General features: G+C 43.3%; 1 protein-coding gene across 3 annotated transcripts in view; it reads left to right on the top strand.

Annotated features, from left to right (window-relative positions):
• Nucleotides 1-23,061, top strand: part of LOC139279839 (calcipressin-3-like) — a 166,177-nt gene that overhangs the window by 119,355 nt on the left and 23,761 nt on the right. For all 3 annotated transcript variants that reach the window (XM_070899100.1, XM_070899099.1, XM_070899101.1), the window contains exon 3: nt 3,491-3,664. In XM_070899100.1, coding sequence (XP_070755201.1) covers nt 3,491-3,664 — 174 coding nt within the window. The remainder of the gene's footprint in view (nt 1-3,490; nt 3,665-23,061) is intronic.

Genomic DNA, 23,061 nt, shown 5'->3' with positions numbered 1-23,061 from the left:
AATTAAAGGCGGCAAGAGAGCCCCAAATGCCTGCTGGAAAAGTGTTGTTTAGGTACTGAAAAAAAAATCCAGCCTACAGTAGTGATGATTTCAGGCACTATAATGGAGGAAAATTAGCCACTTTGTGTTTAAATGATTTTATATTCAACAATAGTGTCAAACATTTCCCAAGCACTCTCTCGTGCATCTGTCAGCAGTCGGTGTATAGCATATTACCTTTATTATCCTGTTTTGTCGTCTTTACCCACACTAATCTTGCAGAAAGCCCAAAAAATATTTTACCTGCATAATGTATTAATATTGTTAATGGAGGAATAGATTGGTGATTTGCAATTGATACAAAATTTTACTTTTTCTGAAACCAAGTTGTACTGACCTGGTGGAGGCTGAAAGATTGAGAAAGCATTCTTACTATATGTTGTTAGATTCTATTGAAAGGGCATAGTCCCCAGTAATTTCTACTTTGTAATATTAAAACCAGCTACTAAATGTATAACTGAGCCATACAGAGCAGAAAGTTACTGAAAGAAGCAAAAGGTACAAATAGCAGAGGTGGTCACAATCTTTCAATCCTTATTGGATACAGGAGTAGTGTTAGAGGACTGGAGGCTTTCTAATGTTATACAGGTACCACTATTCAAGAAAGGGGAGAAGGATAAACCAGGAAACTACAGGAGGGAAAGTTAATTGGAAAGCATTATCAGGGATAAAATAAACTTTCAATTGGAAAGACATGGGGTAATCGAGGAGAGCCAGCCTTGATTTGTTAACAGCAAATCGTGGCTGTCTAACCTTGATTCAATTCTTTGAGGTAACAGACGGTTGATCAAGGTAGTGCAGTAAATGTATATATGAATGTGCGGAAGACATTCAACAAAGTGCCACACAGGACGCCTTTTATGAAGCTGGAAGCCCATGGAATGAAGGGGAATGTGGCGATGTGGATATGGAATTGGCTCAGTAACCGGAGCAGAGAGTGGCAGTGGATGTTTTTCAGACTGGGGGGCGGGGGGATGGTTTGCAAGTGCTGTTTCCCAAGGGTCAGTTTTAGGTCCATTACCCGTTTCTATTTTTATAACTAACCTAGGTTTGGGTGCAGGGCACAGCATTATAAAGTTTGCAGGTGATACGAAACTTGGTAGCGTAGTAGATAGTAATGAGGATAGTTGTAGACTTCAGGATGACATAGACTGGATGGTGAAATGGACAGAAGCATGGCAGATGGAGTTCAATGCGGAGAAATGTGAAGTGATGCACTTTGGGAGTACTCACAAATAGCCCAATTTTGGAAAAGTGTACATGAGCAGGAAGACCTTGGTATCCACAGACACAAATACTTGAAGGTGGCAGGAAAAGTTGGTCAGGTAGTTTAAAAAAAGCATTTGGGTTACTTGGGTTTATAAATAGACGCAGAGAATATAAAAGAAACTAGATCATGCTAGAACTTTATAAATCACTGGTTTGGCCTCAGCTGAACTATTGTGGAGAATTCTGGGCAGGACACCAGGAAAGATGTAATTGCCTCAGAAAGGGTACAGAGGAGGTATACCAGGATGTTACCAGGGATAGGGGACTTCAGTTATGAGGAGAGGTTGGAAAAGTTAGGACTGTTTTCCTTGGAACAGAGAAGGTTAAGAGGGGACCCAGTAGAGGTTTTCAAGATGATGAGAGGTTTTGTTAAAGTAGATAGAGAAGAACTATTCCCTCTGTCGACTCGGTCAATAACCAGAGGTCATAGATTTAAAATCATTGGAAAAAGATCTAGACGGGAGATGAGAATTTCTTTTACTCAGAGTTGTCAGGATCTGGAACGCTGCCTGAAGAGGTAGTGGAAGATGATTCCATAACTAATTTTAAAACCGAGTTGGACAGATACTTGAGGATGAGGAACTTGCAGGGTTACGGGCAAAAAGCGAGGATGTGGGACTAAGCACAACTGCTCTTTCAAAAAGCCAGCAGAGGCACGATGGACTGAATTGTCTCCTACTGTGCTGTAACTGTCTGTGACTCTAAAGTCACAGGTTTGATTTCCCGTCTGTGCTGAGTTAGCTAACCTCCAATGGGGTGGCTGCAGAGGTACTACAGTTGGCTTCAATAGCCCATGGCTGAGGCTACGAAAGTTAGCCAGGGTCTTTCTCCTAGTAATCAGCAATCTTTGCTAGAAAGTTTGCACGTGTGGAAGGTTTGCCACTTGCGCAGGCAGGAGGTTTATTTCGAAAATCTCACCGAACCTGAACAGGCAGTCATCAGCCTGGTGTAGATCGGTCAGAGAGAGATCAGGGATTGAATGGCAACAAGAGCTTGGCTATGGTGCCTCTGATGATTCAGTTGCCTGTGAACACTCTTCATTTGGGCTCACCCATTCAAGAATGACCACTTGGGTGAGGTACTGAAAATGACTGGCAGCATGGAGCCGCATCAGAAGTCAGTTATGTTCAACAACAGCAACAACAGCTTGCATTTACATAGCGCTTTTAACATAGTAAAACATCCCTAGGCGCTTCACAAGAGCGTTATCAAACAAAATTTGACATTGAGCCACGAAGGAGATATTGGGACAAAAGAAGTAGGATTTAAGGAGTGTCTTAAAGGAAGAGAGAGAGGTTTAGGAAGAGAGTTCCAGAGCTTAGGGCCTAGGCAACTGAAAACATTGCCGGCAATGGTTAAGTGATTAAAATCGGAGATGCGCAAGAGGCCAGAATTGGAGGAGCGCAGAGATCTCAGCGGGTCGTGCTGGACGAGGTTATAGGGATAGGGAGGGGCGAGTCCATGGAGAGATTTGAAAACAAGCATGAGAATTTTCAAATTGAGGCATTGCCGGACTGGGAGTCACTGTAGGAGTTAGGAAACAGGCAGCAGAGTTTTGGATGAGGTCATGCTTATAGAGAGTGAAAGGTTGGTGGCCGGCCAGGAGAGCATTGGAGTAGTCGAATTTAGAGGTAACTAAGTCGTGGATGAGAACGGAAGGAAGAAAATTGGCAACAAAGACCATTAAAAAGATGAGCAAGGCCTCCTCTTACCCAGATATTCATCGAAATATTTGCATCTGTTGGATCAAATGAAATGTTTAGAGGTTCAAAAAGAAAATGTCACTGGTCTCTAAGTCTGCTATTTCCATGTTCTTGCAGCCAGTTAATTAACTTGGTTTGTAGATAAACCTCTAGGATAGGAATTCATTTTACATATTAATAAATAATGCAGGTAAAAGTTTTCTTGGGTTTGCTGCAAGATTAATGGATTATGGGTGAAGAAGACAAAATGGGATAATAAAGGTGACTTGCTGTATAATGACTGTTGACAGATGTGTAAGAGAGTGGTTATGGGAAAAGCGTGGGAAATATTTAAAAGACTGCATTGTTGGATATAGGGCAGCTATAGCAATTCCAAGTCACAAAAAAGTGGAAGCTTGTCAAAAGTTTACTTGCATCATATTATAACTGCTATACTGCATTTCAGAATTGTGATAATGCAATGTAATTTTCTTAAACAGGACCGATTTGAAGCCCTTTTCCGGGTTTATGATGAACAGGCCACATTCCAATTATTCCGAAGTTTTCAAAGAGTACGGATAAATTTCAGCAATCAAGGGGCAGCTGCACGGGCCCGGATAGAACTTCATGAATCTGACTTCAATGGCACCAAACTCAAACTTTATTTTGCGCAGGTACAGTATAGTGATCTTACAGAATTTAATGAGCTTTGTTATCAGAACAATGTAAAAGAAGTTTTGTGTTGTCAATAGTTCAAGTCATTCCTAACCATCAGTGCTTCAGTTATCCATTCAACACCAATGATCGATAACATTTTGTCCAATCGATACCCACTTGTTTCCTGGAATTAGACAATGTGACTGAAATATATACTATTTGTTCATGGCCACCTTTTCAGCTATGCAACCAATTGGTTGGCATGCCAGGTTTCTGCTATTAGATATACAAACAAGTTATTTATCTAGTAATTATTAAATGGAACAAGTTTGAGAAAACGTTTTATAACCTCAGGGCAACAGACACCTTGGAGTTTGTGGAAAAGTTCTAATGATCCCTAGATGCCACTGTACTTTGTGCAGTCATATCTTCTTCTCAGTTGATTTCTGACGCATTCAAAAGGTGCCAAAGATGAAGGGAAAACACAATCCCTTTCTAGGAGAACTAAGTAGGTAGAAAGCTGGTAATGGAAACACTTGATAAATATGACTCCATAATGAACTTGAAGTTAATGCAGGGCTTGAAACATAAAAATAGTTAAATCATGCCACTAAATTACATTAGTCGCCACAAGGGCTAGGGAACCTTTGGTAAATATCAATGGTCACGTTACAGACTACTTTAGAAGAAAAACATAGGTTAATGTTCAGATGGGATCCTTCATCCAATGAAGCACCACACCCGAACATTAACTTGTCATTCTCTCAGAAGTTAACTCATCTGTGCATTTCTAGTATTTTCCATTTTAATTCCAACATTTGAGTGATTTTCTGTTTCTCTCTCTTTTGCTAAATCCCAGTGTTCAAAATTTAGAATTTAGAATTTAACTTTTATTGTCAGTTATCTTTCCTCTTTTTATGTATTTATTGGATAGTAAATGAGTTTTAAAAGGTGACAGCAGGGCTGAAATTCAAGCCATGATATCAATGAAACAAACCATTGCTAATAGGGGGCTCCATGTACATTTGGCCAAAAGGACCTGGTCCCAGATTAATGCAAAGTTCGTTTCTGCCCAGCTTCTGGTTGCAGTCACTCCATATACATTTCAGGAATTTAGTATTTATTTGTTTATTTAGGAGGTCCATTATTGGTTAGAATTTTAAACATTTAATCCTGGAAGTTTAAGTTCAAGGTTTATTTCAGTCCCCAAACTCCATTGTGCACAAGCTATCTTTTCGACTTGCCTATATCCACAACACTTTGCTGTAATCTGACTTAAAAATAAAGGAAAGTGCAGTTTGTGGGCAAAATTCAGAAACTATTGAATCTCTCAGCTGTGTTAAAATTAAAATTTGAACCAATTTTCTGTGTGGATTTACCACTGAACAATGAGGGCATTAACACAACAAAAAACTTTATTTAAGGGTATTAAACTTAAGTTGTTAGGACTTGCACCTAAATCCTGCTTTGCTGCTGTTGCAAGTGATTCTTATTGCTGCATGCTTTGGGCAGAAATTTATCTTGAGATGCACAATTTCCATCCACAGTAGTGAAGTAGTAGGAATCCCTTTCATCAGGAACATTGATGGGAGCTCCAGGGCAACACTGAGGAGGGAGGAAATGGGGAGAAGCCAGGAGCTTTGTTGTGGTAGTGGGTGGGTAGGTGGAGAGGGGTGAAGCCAGGAGTAGTGCTTTTGAAGGTGGAAGAAGTTGAGAACACTACTTCGGAATTTGGGAATAAAAAAAATGCTTAGAACTGGCAACAATGCTTGGGGAGAGAGTAAAGGCAAAAAATGTGGGAGCAGTGCTTTGAGAGTAAAGAGGGAAGAAACTGAGAGGAATGCTTTGACGTGGAGGAAGAAAGATATGCCAGCATTAACTGAGCAGGTTGAAGCAGAGTGCCAACATGAACTGGAGGACACTGGCAGCTTGAACTAAGGGGAGAGAAGAGTGTCTTCTTGAATGAGAGGGAGAAGAAGGAATATCCAGTTGAATTAAGGGAGGTGAGGGGGAATAATGCCAATATGAACTTGAACTATAATAGGTGTTTGTGCGAACTAGGTCCAAAGGGATGGATAGCCTCTGAGGGAGGGAGAGAGTTGGAGCTGTGTGAATAATTGTTCAAGTAGAGTTTAGAAATGTGATGGTTTGCTAGATCTGTTGAATACGCAAATGTCATTTGATTTTTAATCTTTTTAAAAAAAAATTATGTGAAGGTGTTTAAAATTAACCAGAATGCAACATTTTAATATTAAAAATTCAATCCACTTTAGAAATGCACTATCCATTGGTACTCCCAGTCCCTCCTAGAACACACATCTTGTGGTTTTGACTTGTGTCTTACTTGAGGTTTTCATGTATTTATGCTCTCCTCCAATTTAAATGAAAGAATGTTGGGTATACATTTAGCTTAAGTTACATGCCCATATCCCACTTCACTGTCAGTGTAATTTCTTGTTTTCATGTTATCAGCTTATATAAGAGTTGCTTTTAAATTGTCTGCTTTGTCACATTTTCTAGGTTGACATGTATGCCTTCTATAATCAGGGACAAAATCAAGAGTCACTTGGACAAGTGTGGATTAATTAAGGAAAGCCAGCACGGATTTGTTAAAGGCAAATCGTGTTTAACCAACTTGATCAACTTTTTTAATGAGTTAATAGAGAGAGATGATGAGGGTAATGCGGTTGACATAGTGTACATGGATTTCCAAAAGGCGTTCGACAAAGTGCCACATAATAGGCTTGCCAGCAGAATTGAAGCCCATGGAATAAAAGGGACAGTGGCAGCCTGGATACGAAATTGGCTAAGTGACAGGAAACAGAGAATAATGGTGAACAGTTGCTTTTCACACTGGAGGAAGGTATATAGTGGTGTTCCCCAGTAGTCGGTTCTAGGACCACTGCTTTTCTTGATATATATTAATGACTTGAACGTGGGTGTACAGGGCACAATTTCAAAATTTGCAGATGACACAAAACTTGGAAATATAGTGAACAGTGAGGAGGATTGTTCAAGAGGACATAGAGAGGCTGGTGGAATGGGCGGACATGTGGCAGATGAAATTTAATGCAGAAAAGTGTGAACTGATACATTTTGGTGGAAAGAATGAGGAGAGGAAATATAAACTAAATGGTACAATCCTAAAAGGGGTGCATGAACAGAGAGAGACATAGGGGTATATGTGCACAAATCGTTGAAGGTGGCAGAACAGGTTGAGAAAGCGGTTAAAAAAACTTACGGGATCCTGGGCTTCATGAATAGAGGTATAGAGTACAAAAGTGTGGAAATTATGATGAACCTGTGTAAGACACTGGTTCGGCCTCAACTGGAGTATTGTGTCCAATTCTGGGCACCACATTTTAGGAAGGATGTGAAGGCCTTAGAGAGAGTGCAGAAAAGATTTACGAGAATGATTCCAGGGATGAGGGACTTCAGTTACATGGATAGACTGGAGAAGCTGGGGTTGTTCTCCTTAGAGCAAAGAAGATTGAGAGAAGATTTGTTAAGGGTGTTCAAAAGGTCTGGACAGAGTAGATAGAAATTGTTCTCATTGGTAAAAGGGTTGAGAACCGGAGGACACAGATATAAAGTGATTAGCAAAAGAACCAAAGGCGACACAAGAAAAAACTTTTTTACACAGCGAATGGTTAGGATCTGGAACGCACGGCCTGAAAGGGTGGTGGAGGCAGACTCAATCACGGCTTTCAAAAAGGAATTGGATAAGTACCTGAAAGAAAAAGATTTGCAGGGCTACAGGGAAAGGACGGAGAAGTGGGACTAGCTGAGGTGCTCTTGCAGAGAACCGGCACGGGCTTGATGGGCCTAATGGCCTTCTTCCCTGCTGTAACTATTGTATTATTCTATAGAAAAGAAAGAACCATCCTCAGGATATCCCAAAACAGTCAATTCATTTTTGATGTGTAGTCACTTATTTGGTAAACACAGCAGCCAGTTTGAACACAGCATGGTCTCAATAAATAGCAGTGAGATAATTTGTTTTACTAGTGTTGGTTGAGGTCTGAATGTTATGCACACCTGAACAGGTAGATGGGGTTTCACTTTAACATCTCACCCAATAGACAACAACACTGGCAACGCAGTACTCTCGCAGTACTGTGCTGGAAGTGTCAGCCTAGATTGTATGTTCAAGTATGTGGAGCGAGGCTTGAATTCATAACCTTTTGCCTGTGAGATGGGGGCAACTATTGAGCCAACTGACACTTAAATCCTTCAATCCCTTCTCTTTCCAAAAATGCATTCAATTGTCTCTCAAACTAATTTGTATTGCCTGCTTCAATGGCCTTCCCAAATCATTAACGACACCAACTTTACAATACAGTTTTCCTCAGAAAAATTGTGAGTGAATGATGTAACTGAAATTCCTTGGGATGAATCTTCCAGTTCTATCACTTGGCTGCATAATAATTTCACAGGATTTACTGTGGTCATTCTATTTAATTAATGAGGCAAGTTTGCAGCCCATATTAGACCTGACACTGGGAACTTACCAAGGCAGAAATTGCATCGTGGCATTGTCGGAAAACAAAGAACGATGGAGACGTAAAATGGAAAAGCTTTTATTAAGGCTGTGGCGAAAACCCATGGCTGCCAAAATATATGTGGACATTGGCAATGGAATCTCTGGGAAATTATGGAGCAGTGCAGCCCCCAATCCCTTGCTCGATGCCTGGCAAGGTGAAAAAGCTGCTGTACAACATGGAAATTTGCCTGGTCTGCCACTTCAGGGCACCCTCCACAGGGGATAGCACTGCAGCATGGCTGACTAGAGTTGGTGGCTTGGTCCCATGCAGCAGGAACTATCTACAAAACCTGAGAACAAATGCAGAAGACCTTAAGAAAGCTATGTGGAAAAGCCTGCCCAACAATGCCATTTATTCAGTACATGGCCATGGTATGTCACAAAGGGCTCTCATGCACCTGCAACACGTTTACTGTTGGCCTCCTCATACCTTGGGAAATGCTGTAGTGAGGTAATATTGGACAGATTCTGGTGTTGATTGATAGGATAGAAGGTAAAATAAAGGATGTGTCTATTTGTACCAACTGAAAGGTAGCTGTTTCTCTGATAGGCTCTCCATTTTCACATGACCTATTGCTGATTGGTCCCCTTGAAGGATAAGCCACATCCTAAAGTTCCTCTGGAATGTGTAACTGGAACCGCCCAGCCCAAGTTCTGATTGACTTTCCAGTTTGTAATTCGATCCATTTTGACTTCAGAAGCCACAGAGGGTAGATCTCCCCTAAGCCATCAAGTTCCTGCCGAAGTCCCTTACCCCAGCGCAAGTGCATCCCTACCCCAGCCGAAGTCCCTTACACCAGCCAAGTGCTGCCTCCGCCAGCTGAAGACCCTTACACCAGCACATGTGCTGCCTCCCATAGCAGAAGTCCCTTACCCTAGCGCAAGTGCATTCCACCCCCAGCTGGAAGTCCCTTATCCAAGTGCATGACCTTATCCACCCCCTGCTCGCCATAGATGGGGCATTGTGTGCGGATTGTTAACAGATTTCTTGGATATGAAGTGAGTAGTGACTTCTTGATTTCATCCACCCCAATGATGTCCCTTGTAACTCGCACACTGAGCTTGCACGCACTAGGGGGTTGGAAGAACGTGATTCGTCTTCTCTGAGTTCCCACTCTCCCCTCAGATCTTCCCCTCCACTCCCCAGGCGCTCTCTCTCTCTCTCTCTCTCTCTCCCCCCCCCCCCCCAGGCTCGCTCGCTCTCCTCTGCCCCCCACCCCCAACCAGGCTCTCTCCACCTCGTGACTCTCTCCTTGCGGAGCACTTTACGGTGCCGCTTGACTCTTCACTCAATCTGGCGCTGAATGAGAAACGAACTGCTCCTGGCCGCCCCGCTTCCCTCTCTCTTCCTGCCGCCCGCACTCGTCACTCAAACTGTCGCTCGAACTGGTCCTGGCCGCACGCTGCCTGTTCAGAGGCTCGATGCGGCTGGGGCCTCGGGGCTGCTGATAGATCGGAGGCAGTGGAGGCAACATGTGGGGCTGGTTCCGGTTTCGGATCAGGCGTCGCGGATGGAGAGGAGGATGCATGCACAGAAAAGGGTTAGTGGGAATTGCGCCGGGAGAGAGGGGCGGAGTCGGTGACTATTTGTCCTAACTCTTGCTTCTGAGCAGACATCGACGACGAGATTCAACACCACCTCCAGTGCGCCAGTGCAGCCTTCGGCCATCTGAGGAAAAGAGTGTTTGAAGACCAGGCCCTCAAAACTGCCACCAAGCTCATGGTCTACAGGGCTGTAGTAATACCCGCCCTCCTGTATGGCTCAGAGACATGGACCATGTACAGTAGACACCTCAAGTCGCTGGAGAAATACCACCAATGATGTCTCCGCAAGATCCTACAAATCCCCTGGGAAGACAGACGCATTAGCGTTCTCAACCAAGCCAACATCCCCAGCATTGAAGCACTGACCAAACTTGATACGCTTCGCTGGGCAGGTCACATTGTCCGCATGCCAGACACAAGACACCCAAAGCAAGCGCTCTACTCGGAACTCCTTCACGGCAAACGAGCCAAAGGTGGTCAGAGGAAACGTTACACGGTTACCCTTAAAGCCTCCCTGATAAAGTGCAACATCCCCACTGACACCTGGGAGTCCCTGGCCAAAGACTGCCCTAAGTGGAGGAAGTGCATCCGGGAGGGCGCTGAGCATCTCGAGTCTTATCGCCGAGAGCATGCAGGAATCAAGCGCAGGCAGTGGAAAGAGCATGCGGCAAATCAGTCCCACCCACCCTTTCCCTCAACGACTATCTGTCCCATCTGTGACGGGGACTGTGGTTCTCATATTGAACTGTTCAGTCACCTAAGAACTCATTTTAAGAGTGGAAGCTTCCTTGATTCCGAGGGATTGCCTATGATGATGATGATATATTGGTAACAAATTTGGGGGCAATTTTAACCTAATTCGCCTGTCAGGAAAATGGACGAGATGAGGTACAACACTGCTTTTACACCCCACCCAATTTTATCTCCATTGAAATCAATGGGAGAGTAATATTGAACGGGGGTACTCTATACAATCTCAAAGGTTTCCTGCACGGCATGTTAGCTTAAAATTATCCCCTCCTTCTCTCATTACATAAACATCCCTTCCACAGTCTGATGGGGAACAATAAATTTAATGTGGTAAACATTACTGTGATTTTTAAAAATACTGAAAAATACAAAATATATTTTAAAAAGCATGCAAACTTTTTTTTCATTGCCTCATTTTTAAATTTGGACTTTAAACTGCTTCCCTTTACACCCATCAAATGTCAACGAGCCTGCTAAAACTGGATGTACAAATAACAATAACACTGGCCTACAACCACAGCAGGGGAAAAAACAATGGGATACCTTTTTATCAGTAATGTGTGGAACCGTTGCCTCCAATTCCATGGAGTTCATATGCCTGAATTGTGCTAGCAGTAGCAATCCAATGTATAGAAAATCCACCTCAGCCCTATGTAACTTCTGCTCCCATCCTAATGCTATCCGTATAAATACCTAAATATGTCAGATGTCCTGAAAGTGACATGAGCTATGACTTTGCAGTGATATCACTTGACAGCATCACTGAATGGATGCAAAAGACAATTGCATCCCAAATTTGGGTAAGCTGATGTAGCGCAGGAGTAACGGGCTGCCTCTCATCCACAAAGAAACAGGCTGGATGCCAGTAAAGAAAATTGCTTGCCAGTTTTTTTTTCAAAGAAAGTTTATGGGGAATGTAGTAATTCTGGGGAGGGGGTGAATGCATGAATCACAAGGGAAAGTGTTTAGAAATAAATGTGGAGTAAAGGACCAAAGAAAGAGAAGAGGAGAAATAATGAGTGAAAAGGTAAACGTAACATTTTTTTAATAACCACTATTTGTATTTATATAGCGCCTTTAATATGTTGTAAAACGTCCCAAGGTGCTTTATATACTTCTAATAAATGTTAAGAGTACTTAAAGCAAGTTTGTGGAATTAGAATCCTATGGGGCCGCCGAATGCCACCGAGTTTTCTGGGCGGTCTCCCCTCCGAGCGAGTTTGGAGGGGGTCTCCTGGCGGCGACAAAGGAAGACCGCTGGGAACTGCCCGAAAAAAAAATAAGTAGAAAGAAATCGAAAGGTAACGTCACAGCCAAGGGGTTGAGTGATTGGCTGGTGATTAGTGAGTAGTTTTTCTTTTTCTTTTCTTTATCAGTAAGTAACCTTTAGCATTATTGTTGCCAAATTAAGTTAATCTAGGGCTTAAGCCATGGCAGGAGAGCTCGGACATATGTCATGCTCCTCCTATACTATGTGGGAAGTCAGGGACGCTTCCAGTGTCCCTGACGACTACATAAGCGGGAAGTGTATCCGGCTGCAGCTCCTGGCAGACTGCATTGCGGCACTGGAGCTGCAGGTGGATTCACTCTGGAGCATCCATGATGCCGAGAATGACGTGAATAGCACGTTTAGTGAGTTGGTCTTACAGCAGGTTAAGGTTACACAGCCAGATAGGGGATGGGTGACCAACAGGAAGAGCAGTGGGTCCCCTGCGATCATCCCCCTGCAAAACAGATACACCGCTTTGGGTACCGTTGAGGGGGATGACTCATCAGGGGAGGGCAGCAGCAGCCAAGTCCATGGCACCCTGGGTGGCTCTGCTGCACAGGAGGGCAGGAAAAAGAGTGGGAGAGCTATAGTAATAGGGGATTCTATTGTAAGGGGAATAGATAGGCGTTTCTACGGCCACAACTGAGACTCCAGGATGGTATGTTGCCTCCCTGATGCAAGGGTCAAGGATGTCTCGGAGCAGGTGCAGGACATTTTGAAGGGGTAGGGTAAACAGCCAGTTGTCGTGGATATAGGTAAAAAACGAGATGAGGTCCTACAAGACGAATTTAGGGAGCTAGGAACTAAATTAAAAAGTAGGACCTCAAAGGTAGTAATCTCAGGATTGCTACCAGTGCCACGTGCTAGTCAGAGTAGGGATTGCAGGATAGCTCGGATGAATACGTGGCTTGAGGAGTGGTGCAGAAGGGAGGGATTCAAATTCCTGGGACATTGGAACCGGTTCTGGGGGAGGTGGGACCAGTACAAACCGGACGGTCTGCACCTGGGCAGGACCGGAACCAATGTCCGAGGGGGAGTATTTGCTAGTGCTGTTGGGGAGGGGTTAAACTAATATGGCAGGGGTATGGGAACCTATGCAGGGAGACAGAGGGAAGTAGAATGGGGGCAGAAACAAAAGATAGAAAGAAGAAAAAAACAGTGAAGGGCAGAGAAACCCAAGGCAAAAAGCAAAAAGGGGCCACATTACAGCAAAATCCTAAAGGGGCAAAGGGTGTTAAAAAGACAATCCTGAAGGCTCTGTGCCTCAATGCGAGGAGTATTCGGAATAAGATGGACGAATTAACTGCTTAGATAGCACATAACGGATATGATGTAATTGGCATCATGGAGACATGGCTCCAGGGTGACCAAGACTGGGAACTCAACATCCAGGGGTATTCAACATTTAGGAAGGATAGACAGAAAGGAAAAGGAGGTGGGGTGGCGTTGCTGGTTAAAGAGGAAATTAATGCAATAGTAAGGAAGGACATTAGCTTGGATGATGTGCAATCTGTATGGGTGGAGCTACGGAATACCAAAGGGCAGAAAACGCTAGTGGGAGTTGTGTACAGACCACCAAACAGTAGTAATGAGGATGGGGACAGCATCAAACAAGAAGTTAGGGATGCGTGCAATAAAGGTACAGCAGTTATCATGGGCTTTAATCTACATATTGACTGGGCTAACCAAATTGGTAGCAATGCGGTGGAGGAGGATTTCCTGGAATGTCTAAGGGATGGTTTTCTAGACCAATATGTCGAGGAACCAACTAGAGGGCTGGCCATCCTAGACTGGGTGATGTGTAATGAGAAAGGACAAATTAACAATCTTGTTGTGTGAGGCCCCTTGGGAAGAATTCTTTATTAAGATGGAGATTGACACAGTTAATTCAGAGATTAGGGGATAGGTATCTTCGATGGTATGAGACGTGAATTGGCTAGAATAGACTGGCGAGTGATACTTAAAGGGTTGACGGCAGATAGGCAATGGCAAACATTTAAAGATCACATGGATGAACTTCAGCAATTGTTCAACCCTGTCTGGAGTAAAAATAAAACGGGGAAGGTGGCTCACAAGGGAAATTAAGGATAGTGTTCAATCCAAGGCAGAGGTATATAAATTGGCCAGAAAAAGCAGCAAACCTGAGGACTAGGAGAATTTTGTAATACAGCAGAGGAGGACAAAGGGTTTAATGAGGAGGGGGAAAATAGAGTATAAGAGGAAGCTTGCTGGGAACATAAAAACTGACTGCAATAGCTTCTACAGATATGTGAAGAGAAAAAGATTAGTGAAAACAAATATTAGGTCCCTTGCAGTCAGATTCAGGTGAATTTATAATGGGGAACAAAGAAATGGCGGACCAGTTAAACGTTGGTTCTGTTTTCACGAAGGAAGACACAAATAACCTTTTGGAAATACTCGGGGATCGAGGGTCTAGTGAGAAGGAGAAACTGAAGGATATTCTTATAAAGCGGGAAATTGTGTTCGGAAAATTGATGGGATTGAAGGCCGATAAATCCCCGGGACCTGATAGTTTGCATCCCAGAGTACTTAAGGAAGTGGCCCTAGAAATAGTGGATGCATTGGTGATCATTTTCCAACAGTCTATCGATTCTGGATCAGTTCCTATGGACTGGAGGGTAGCTAATGTAACACCACTGTTTAAAAAAGGAGGGCGAGAGAAAACGGGTAATTATAGACCGGTTAGTCTGACATCAGTAGTGGGGAAAATGTTGGAATCAATTCTTAAAGATGAAATAGCAGCGCATTTGGAAAGCAGTGACCGGATCGGTCCAAGTCTGCATGGATTTATGGAAGGGAAATCGTGCTTGACAAATCTTCTAGAATTTTTTGAGGATGTAACTAGTAGAGTGGACAAGGGAAAACCAGTGGATGTGGTGTATTTGGACTTTCAAAAGGCTTTTGACAAGGTCCCACGCAAGAGATTGGTGTGCAAAATCAAAGCACATGGTATTGGGGGTAATGTATTGACGTGGATAGAGAACTGGTTGGCAGACAGGAAGCAGAGAGTCGGGATAAACAGGCCCTTTTCAGAATGGCAGGTACTGACTAGTGGAGTGCCGCAGGGCTCAGTGCTGGGACCCCAGCTCTTTACAATATACATTAATGATTTAGATGAAGGAATTGAGTGTAATACCGGCAAGTTTGCAGATGACACTAAACTGGGTGGCGGTGTGAGCTGTTAGGAGGATGCTAAAAGGCTGTAGGATGACTTGGACAGGTTAGGTGAGTGGGCAAATGCATGGCAGATGCAGTATAATGTGGATAAATGTGAGTTTATCCACTTAGGGGACAAAAACACAAAGGCAGAATATTATCTGAATGGCGGCAGATTCGGAAAGGGGGAGGTGCAATGAGACCTGGGTGTCATGGTTCATCAGTCATTGAAAGTTGGCATATAGGTACAGCAGGCGGTGAAGAAGGCAAATGGTATGTTGACCTTCATAGCTAGGGGATTTGAGTATAGGAGCAGGGAGGTCTTACTGCAGTTGTACAGGGGCTTGGTGAGGACTCACCTGGAATATTGTGTTCAGTTTTGGTCTCCTAATCTGAGGAAGGACGTTCTTGCTATTGAGGGAGTGCAGCGAAGGTTCACCAGACTGATTCCCGGGATGGCGGGACTGACATATGAGGAGAGACTGGATCAACTGGGCCTTTATACACTGGAGTTTAGAAGGATGAGAGGGGATCTCATAGAAACTTATAAGATTCTGACGGGACTGGACAGGTTAGATGCGGGAAGAATGTTCCCGATGATGGGGAAGTCCAGAACCAGGGGACATAGTCTTAGGATCAGGGCTAGGCCATTTAGGACTGAGATGAGGAAAAACTTCTTCACTCAGAGTTGTTAATCTGTGGAATTCTCTACCGCAGAGAGTTGTTGATGCCAGTTCATTGGCTATATTCAAGAGGGAGTTAGATATGGCCCTTACGGCTAAAGAGATCAAGGAGTATGGAGAGAAAGCAGGAAAGGGGTACTGAGGGAATGATCAGCCATGATCTTGTTGAATGGTGGTTCAGGCTCGAAGGGCCGAATAGCCCACTCCTGCACCTATTTTCTATGTTTCTATGTTTCCATGAGTCTAAACTCGCTCTCCTGCATGTTTTCCTAGCCTTTAACATTTTTCCATCCACTATCTAATTCCCTTTTAAAATAATTTATGGACAGTTTGTGGCAGAGAATTCCACTTTTTCGACATTTGCTGTAAAGAATCTTTTCTAACCTCACCCATGCCTGACAGTACCCAACTTTCGAACTTCTCATCAGTTATGATGAGAAACAATTGCCCACACTGACACAAATTGCAAGTCTTGGCTGCTACAAGACCACTCCCTATCAACCGAGTAATGACATTTGTTGAGTGGAAGCAGTGTGTGGCAGTGACTGAATTCTCAGCACTGTGCTTTCTTTCGGATAATGAAACTCGGCTACAGTTTTTGATGGACACAACGGGGGAGAAACTGAACATCGTTATGTCAACTTATCGCCGTTAAATCAAAATTGCGGGGGGTGGGGGACAAATTTTAAGTTGCTTTCTCCCATGGTCGAACTCCCCCGGAAGCATTCTGGCTACCAATTTGGAACAACAACAACAACTTGTATTTATATAGCGCCTTTATGTAGTGAAACATCCCAAGGCTCTTCACAGGAGAATTATGAGATAAAAAGTTTGACAGCATAAGGAGAAATCAGGGCAGGTGACCAAAAGCTTGGTCAAAGAGTTTTATGGGGTTTTAAGAAGCGTCTTGAAGGAAGAAAGAGAGGTGGAGAGGTTGAGGCAGGGAATTCCAGAGCTTAGGACCTAGGCACGGCCACCAATGGTTGAGCAATTTATAATCAGGGATGCTCAAGAGGGAAGAATTAGAGGAGCGCAGTCGGGGGGGCAGGGTTTGTGGAGCTGGAGGAGATTACAGAGATAGGGAAGGGGCGGGGCCATGGAGGGATTTGAAAACCAGGATAAGAATTTTGAAATCGAGGTGTTGCTTTACCAGGAGCCAGTGTAGGTCAGTGAGCACAGGGGTGATGTTTCACTACATAAAAGCGCTATATAAATACAAGTTGTTGTTCCAAATTGGTAGCCAGGATGCTTCCGGGGGAGTTCAACCATGGGAGAACACGACTTGGTGCAAGTTAGGACACGGGCAGTTGAATTTTGGATCACCTCTAGTTTACATAGGGTAGAATGTGGGAGGCCAGCCAGGAGTGTGTTGGAATAGTCAAGTATAGAGGTAACAAAGGCATGGATGAGGGCTTCAGCAGCAGATGAGCTGAGGCAAAGGTGGAGACAGGCGATGTTACGGAGGTAAATCTATGGAATTCTCTGCCCAGAGAGCTGTGGAGGCTGGGTCATTGAATATATTTAAGGCGGAGATAGACAGACTTTTGAGCGATAAGCGAGTAAAGGGTTATGGGGAGCGGACAGGAAAGTGGAGCAGAGTCCGTGATCAGATCAGCCATGATCTTATTAAATGGCTGAGCAGGCTCGAGGGGACAGGTGGCCTACTCCTGCTCCTATTTCTTACGTTCTTCTGTTCTTAGGTGGAAATAGGCAGTCTTAGTTGTGCTGCGGATATATGGTCGAAAGCTCATTTCAATATCAAGTATGACACCAAGGTTGTGAACCATATGGTTTAGCCTCAGACAGAAGTTGTGGAGAGGGATAAAGTCAGTGGCTAGGGAACGGCAGGGGCCGAAAACAATGGCTTCGGTCTTCCCAATCTTCAATTGGAGAAAATCTCTGCCCATCCAGAACTGGATTCCGGACAAGCAGTCTGACAATTTAGAATGAAGACAAATCAGTCGATTCATTCGAATCAGTCAAATCAACTGCCCTGTATCTGCAAATCTGAGTTCTCACGCCAGTTGTAGGACCATAATCAAAATTGATCTGAAAATGGATGGAGCTTGTGCCCTGCATACTCCACCCATTTGTTCCAAGGTCTTAAGGGGCCGAATCAACTGACCTTTGAGTTTGAGGCCATTCAAAAAAGGTAAGAGAACTTTTAATACTTTCATTTCTGTGGAGCCATCCTGGCTGCAGGTCGGCTTGGAGTGGGCCCAAATTCGTCAGACTTTGACCAATAAACTATCTCCGGGGGCACAATTGGCATCCGCAGCTTGCTGGTTTCATGCAAATGAAGCCAAGGCCCATTTTCGATTGGACGTCAGGATGACATCTTTAGGTGGCTATTTTGTGCTGTAAACTGGCACAAGCCTATCTGTGTGTCATACAGTTTACTAATTTGCAGAAGCTAGCAAGGATTAAAATAAAATAAAGTTCACTAGAACACATAGGTTTGAAGACTTCTTACAGTAACTTGTTGCAAACCAAATTTAAATCCAATAATCTGACGAACAAACAGACACATTTTTCACATTCTCCATAAAGTGAAATGCCATGGTGTCTTGACTGCTGAACCTGCTGGAGGTGGCAAACAGATGGAAAGTAGCAGCAACTTTGGTAATATTTTGGGCTTGAAAACTTTGGAGTAATGTTGGCTGATATGATAACATTGCTACATCATTGCTTTGCAATGGCTTTATAACAAAGGTCTTGATGAAACACTTCCACTTCATATTATACACTGTCAATGCAAGTAATTAGGACCTTGGATGTAAGTAATTAGGAAGGCAAATGGAATGTTGGCCTTTATTGCAAGGGGGATGGAGTTTAAAAGTCTTGCTACAACTGAGACCATACCTAGAGTACTGCGTATAGTTTTGGTTACCTTATTTAAAAAGGGATATATTTGCATTGGAAGCAGTTCAGAGAAGGTTCACTAGGTTGATTCCTGGGATGAAGGGGTTGTCTTATGAGGAAAGGTTAAGCAGGTTGGGCCTATACTCATTGGAGTTCAGAAGAATGAGAGGTGATCTTATTGAAACATATAAGATTCTGAGGGGCTTGACAGGGTAGATGCTGAGAGGACGTTTCCCTTCATGGGGATGTCTAGAACTAGGGGGCAGAGTTTCAGAATAAGTTGTTGCCCATTTAAGACGGAGATGAGAAGGAATTTCTTCTCTGAGAGTCGTGAATCTTTGGAATTCCCTACCCCAGAGAGCTGTGGAGGCTGAGTCATTGAATGTATTCAAGGTTGAGATGGACAAATTCTTGAATCATAGGGGAGTCAAGGGTTATGGGAAACAGGCAGAAAAGTTGAGGCCATAATCAGATCAGCCATGATATTATTGAAAGGCAGAGCAGGCTCGAGGGAATGTATGGCCTACTCCTCATATTTCTTATGTTCTTATGCTGAAACCCTTCTAAGCTGGCCCATTTAGAAACCAAGCCATCAGCTAGAAGCTCTGAGAGTTACTTTGTCGTACTAGATGTCGGTCTGTCAGGTGATCCATCCTGCATAAAATCTTGATACAGTCATAGGTTCAAGATCCCATTTTTCTCAGCATAAATGGATGACAATCCTGGAGGGATCCAGCCAATTATGAATCTGTCCTTTTCTTCAAAGAACACAAATAGCTGTTGATCAAAGTCGCTATCCCACACTGGAGCTTACCCTTTGAACTGTTGACAGAGACTATACTTTGCGTGATTTAATTAAACCAGAATATCCATCAATATTGAATGGAAACATGCACCCTTAAAAGCCTAGGATGCTTGTCAATGAATGTGACAATTCCAGTTAATTGATTATTAGGGCCTCCTATCGTTCCCAGTTTCATCAATTCTATATATGTATGCTATATTGATGAACTGGACTGATGTGATCCCCTGCCCTTTGAGAAATCTTGAGAGGCAATGATCTAACACCATGCATGTTGATCCGAGCAGTCCAAACATATTACAGGTTTTAAAATATATACAACACAGGCAAAATCTATTTTGTCACAGCCCCATTTATTTAGGATGTGAAAGGGGTAGTATTGGGGATAAGCAGAAGTCTTTCAAGAGGTCCAAGGAATCCAGTACACAGGATAATTGGGTAAATTATAACCGTGGGTAAAAGCAATTGAGAAAAGTAATGAAATGCCAAGAGAAATATGAAATGCAAGATTACTAAGATAAAAGATGAGAGAAAATACTGTTCCACTATAATAGTGACTTTACATCTGTCTTTGCCCAGGCAGAAAAGGAAAATGTTGGCGAATCAGCTAATAAAATATCAGCAACAGTAGAGGAGCAAGACCATAAGAAACTAAAAAAGGTACAGGATAGACTTGTATTTATATAGCGCCTTATCGATCAGAGATACTTTAAAACTCTTTACATACAGCAGGGTAGAAATTGGACCTCGTTGCACTAATTTTAAAGGTATAAAACGGTTGCAGCAAGGCCCAATGTTGGGGACCAATGGCCTTCGCCTAAATTATGACATCCAGCTGGCTATTGGGTGAGACCATTTTCAGGCATCTCTGGTGGCCACATAAAATAGGTATTGGACCCCTTACATAATGCCTGTTTCAGGCAGCCATCATGGATGTCTGAAAAAACTCAACCCAATATCTGGTCCAATGTTTTGGGATACTACACCAAAATTGGATGGAGATGAGCAGAGCAGGCACTTGAACTCCACACAGGACTCTTTGGCGGTTGTAATGTACGCACCTGTGAGTATGCTCACAGGTTTGTTGAGCTGTTGCATTGTGAGTGGCTTAGCCAGTGACGTGACGTCAATAAACCCCAGTCAGTTGGATCTAGGTCATCCACGATGAGGCATGCAGTTGTGAGTTTAGTGGATGAACTGGTAATGTGTAGTGTGATTGTTCAACCTTTGTTAATAAACCAACTAGTTCTTAATAGCAATGTGTTGCTATGAATGCTTAAGCAAAGAACCCATGAGGCAAATACATTACAGTGGTGGCTAAGGTTTGTTTTGTTGCTCTTGTTTTTGTTTTGTTTTAAATGTAAAAATTGTTGCAGTAGAGCTCGGAGTGAGTAGGAGTCCGTCCCCACACCACGGTACTCCCAATTGTGCTCCATAACTCCCCCCCGCTTCCTGGAACTTGCCTTCGGGCCACTTCTGGTAGACCAATTTTTTTAAATTGGGAGAGCTGCCAACGGGCTCATCCAAATAATAATGAAGCGTGAGGCTCAGTGTCGGGATGGCCGAGGGCTTCTTTGTTATAGATGCGTGCTCGGTGCTTGGCTCCATTTCAGGCCCAAAAACGAACCAAAAGGAATTTCCACCCAACAAAATTACTTCTGAAATGTAATGACGTGTTGCAGAAGCCAATTTTCAGTAAGATGGCCAGCTCTTGCCGCCACAAGAACGGATAAAATAAATGATCAGTCAAACTGTTTTTGGTGATACAGGTTGGGGGAGAAATGTTGGCCACGACTTCAAGAGAAGTCCTTGCTCTTTGAATAGTTCTTTAACACTAGGTGGCTCGGACCTCTCTTGTCTGAAAGATTGCATCTCAGACAGTGTAGCATTGGAATGTCAACCTAGATTATGCGCTCAAGTCCTCATAGAATCATAGAAATTTACAGCACAGAAAGAGGCCATTTTGATGCATGATATCCGTGCCGGCCGACAAAGAGCTATCCAGCCTAATCCTACTTTCCAGCTCTTAGTCTGTTGCCCTGTAGGTCAAGGCACTTCAAGTGCACATCCAAGCACTTTTTAAATGTGGTGCGGGTTTCTGCCTCGACCACCCTTTCAGGCAATGAGTTCCGGACCCCCACCACGCTCTAGGTGAAAAAGATTCCCCTCAAATCCCCTCTAAACCTCCTACCAATGACTTTAAATCTATGCCCCCTGGTTGTTGATCCCTCTGCCAAATGAAATAGGTCATTCCTATCCACTCTATCTTGGCTCTTTGTAATTTTATACACCTCAATAAGGTCTCCTCTCAGCCTCCTCTGTTCCAAAGAAAATAACCCCAGCCTATCGAATCTTTCCTCGTAGTTAAAATTCTCCAGTCCAGGCAACATCCTCGGAAATCTCTCTGTACCCTCTCATTCATATCTTTCCTGTAATGTGGTGACCAGAACTGTATGCAGTACTCTAGCTGTGGCCAAACTCGTGTTTTACACAGTTCAAGCATAATCTCCCTGCTCTTGTATTCTATGCATTGGCTAATAAAGGCAAGTATTCCATATTTACCTGGCCTACTACCTTTAGGGATTTGTGGACATGCACTCCAAGGTCCTTTTGTTCCTCTACACTTCCTCTACACTTCTCAGTGTCCTACCATTTAATGTGTATTCCCGCCTTGTTAGCCCTCCCCAAATGCATTATCTCACACTTCTCAGGATTGAATTCCATTTGCCACTGTTCTGCCCACCTGACCAATTCATCGATATCTTCCTGAAGTCTACAGCTTACTTCTTCATTATTAACCACACAGACATTTTTTGTATCATCTGCAAACTTCTTAATCATAGCCCCTATGTTCAAGTCTAAATCATTGATATTTACCACTGAGCCCTGCAGAACCCCACTGGAAACAACCTTCCAGTCACAAAAATATCCATCAACCATTACCCTTTGCTTCCTGCCTCTGAGCCAGTTTTGGATCCAACTTGCCATCTTGCCTTGGATCCCATAGGCTTTTACTTTAGAGCCAATCTGCAATGTGGAACCTTATCAAAAAGCCTTGCTAAAATCCATATACACTACATCAAACACACTGCCCTCATTGACCCTCCTGGTTACCTCCTCGAAAAAATTCTGTCAAGTTAGTCAGACACGACCTTCCCTTAACAAATCCATGCTGACTGTCCTTGATTAATCCGTGTCTTTCTAAATGAAGATTTATCCTGTCCTTCAGAATTTTTTCCATTAGTTTTCCCACCACCGAGGTTAGGCTGACTGGCCTGTAATTACTCGGTTTATTTCTTTCTCCCTTAAACAAGGGTACAATGTTAGCAGCCCTTCAGTCCTCCGGCACCACACCTGTATTCAGAGAGGGTTGGAAAATGATGGTCAGAGCCTCTGCTATTTCCTCTTTTGATTCTCACAGCCTGGGATACATTTAATCCGGGCCTGGGATTTATCCATTTTCAAAGCTGCTAAACCCCTTAATACTTCATCTCTCACTATGTTTATTCCACCTACTATTTTACACTCCTCCTCCCTGATTGAAATATCTGCACCGCCCCTCTCTTTGTGAAAACAGATGCAAAGTATTCATTAAGAACCATACCCACGTCTTCCGCCTCCACACACACATTACCTTAATAGTCTCTAATAGGCCCTACTCTTTCTTTAGTTATCCTCTTGTTCTTAATGTATTTATAAAACATCTTTGGGTTTTACTTACCAAAATGTTTTTCAAGCTCTCTCTTTGCTTTCTTAATTTCCTTTTTAATTTCATCCATTTC

Source organism: Pristiophorus japonicus, chromosome 14 (assembly GCF_044704955.1).
Source record: "Pristiophorus japonicus isolate sPriJap1 chromosome 14, sPriJap1.hap1, whole genome shotgun sequence".
Taxonomy (NCBI): domain Eukaryota; kingdom Metazoa; phylum Chordata; class Chondrichthyes; family Pristiophoridae; genus Pristiophorus; species Pristiophorus japonicus.
The sequence above is the reverse complement of the archived record's forward strand: the minus strand, read 5'-3'. Positions and strand labels throughout refer to the sequence as shown.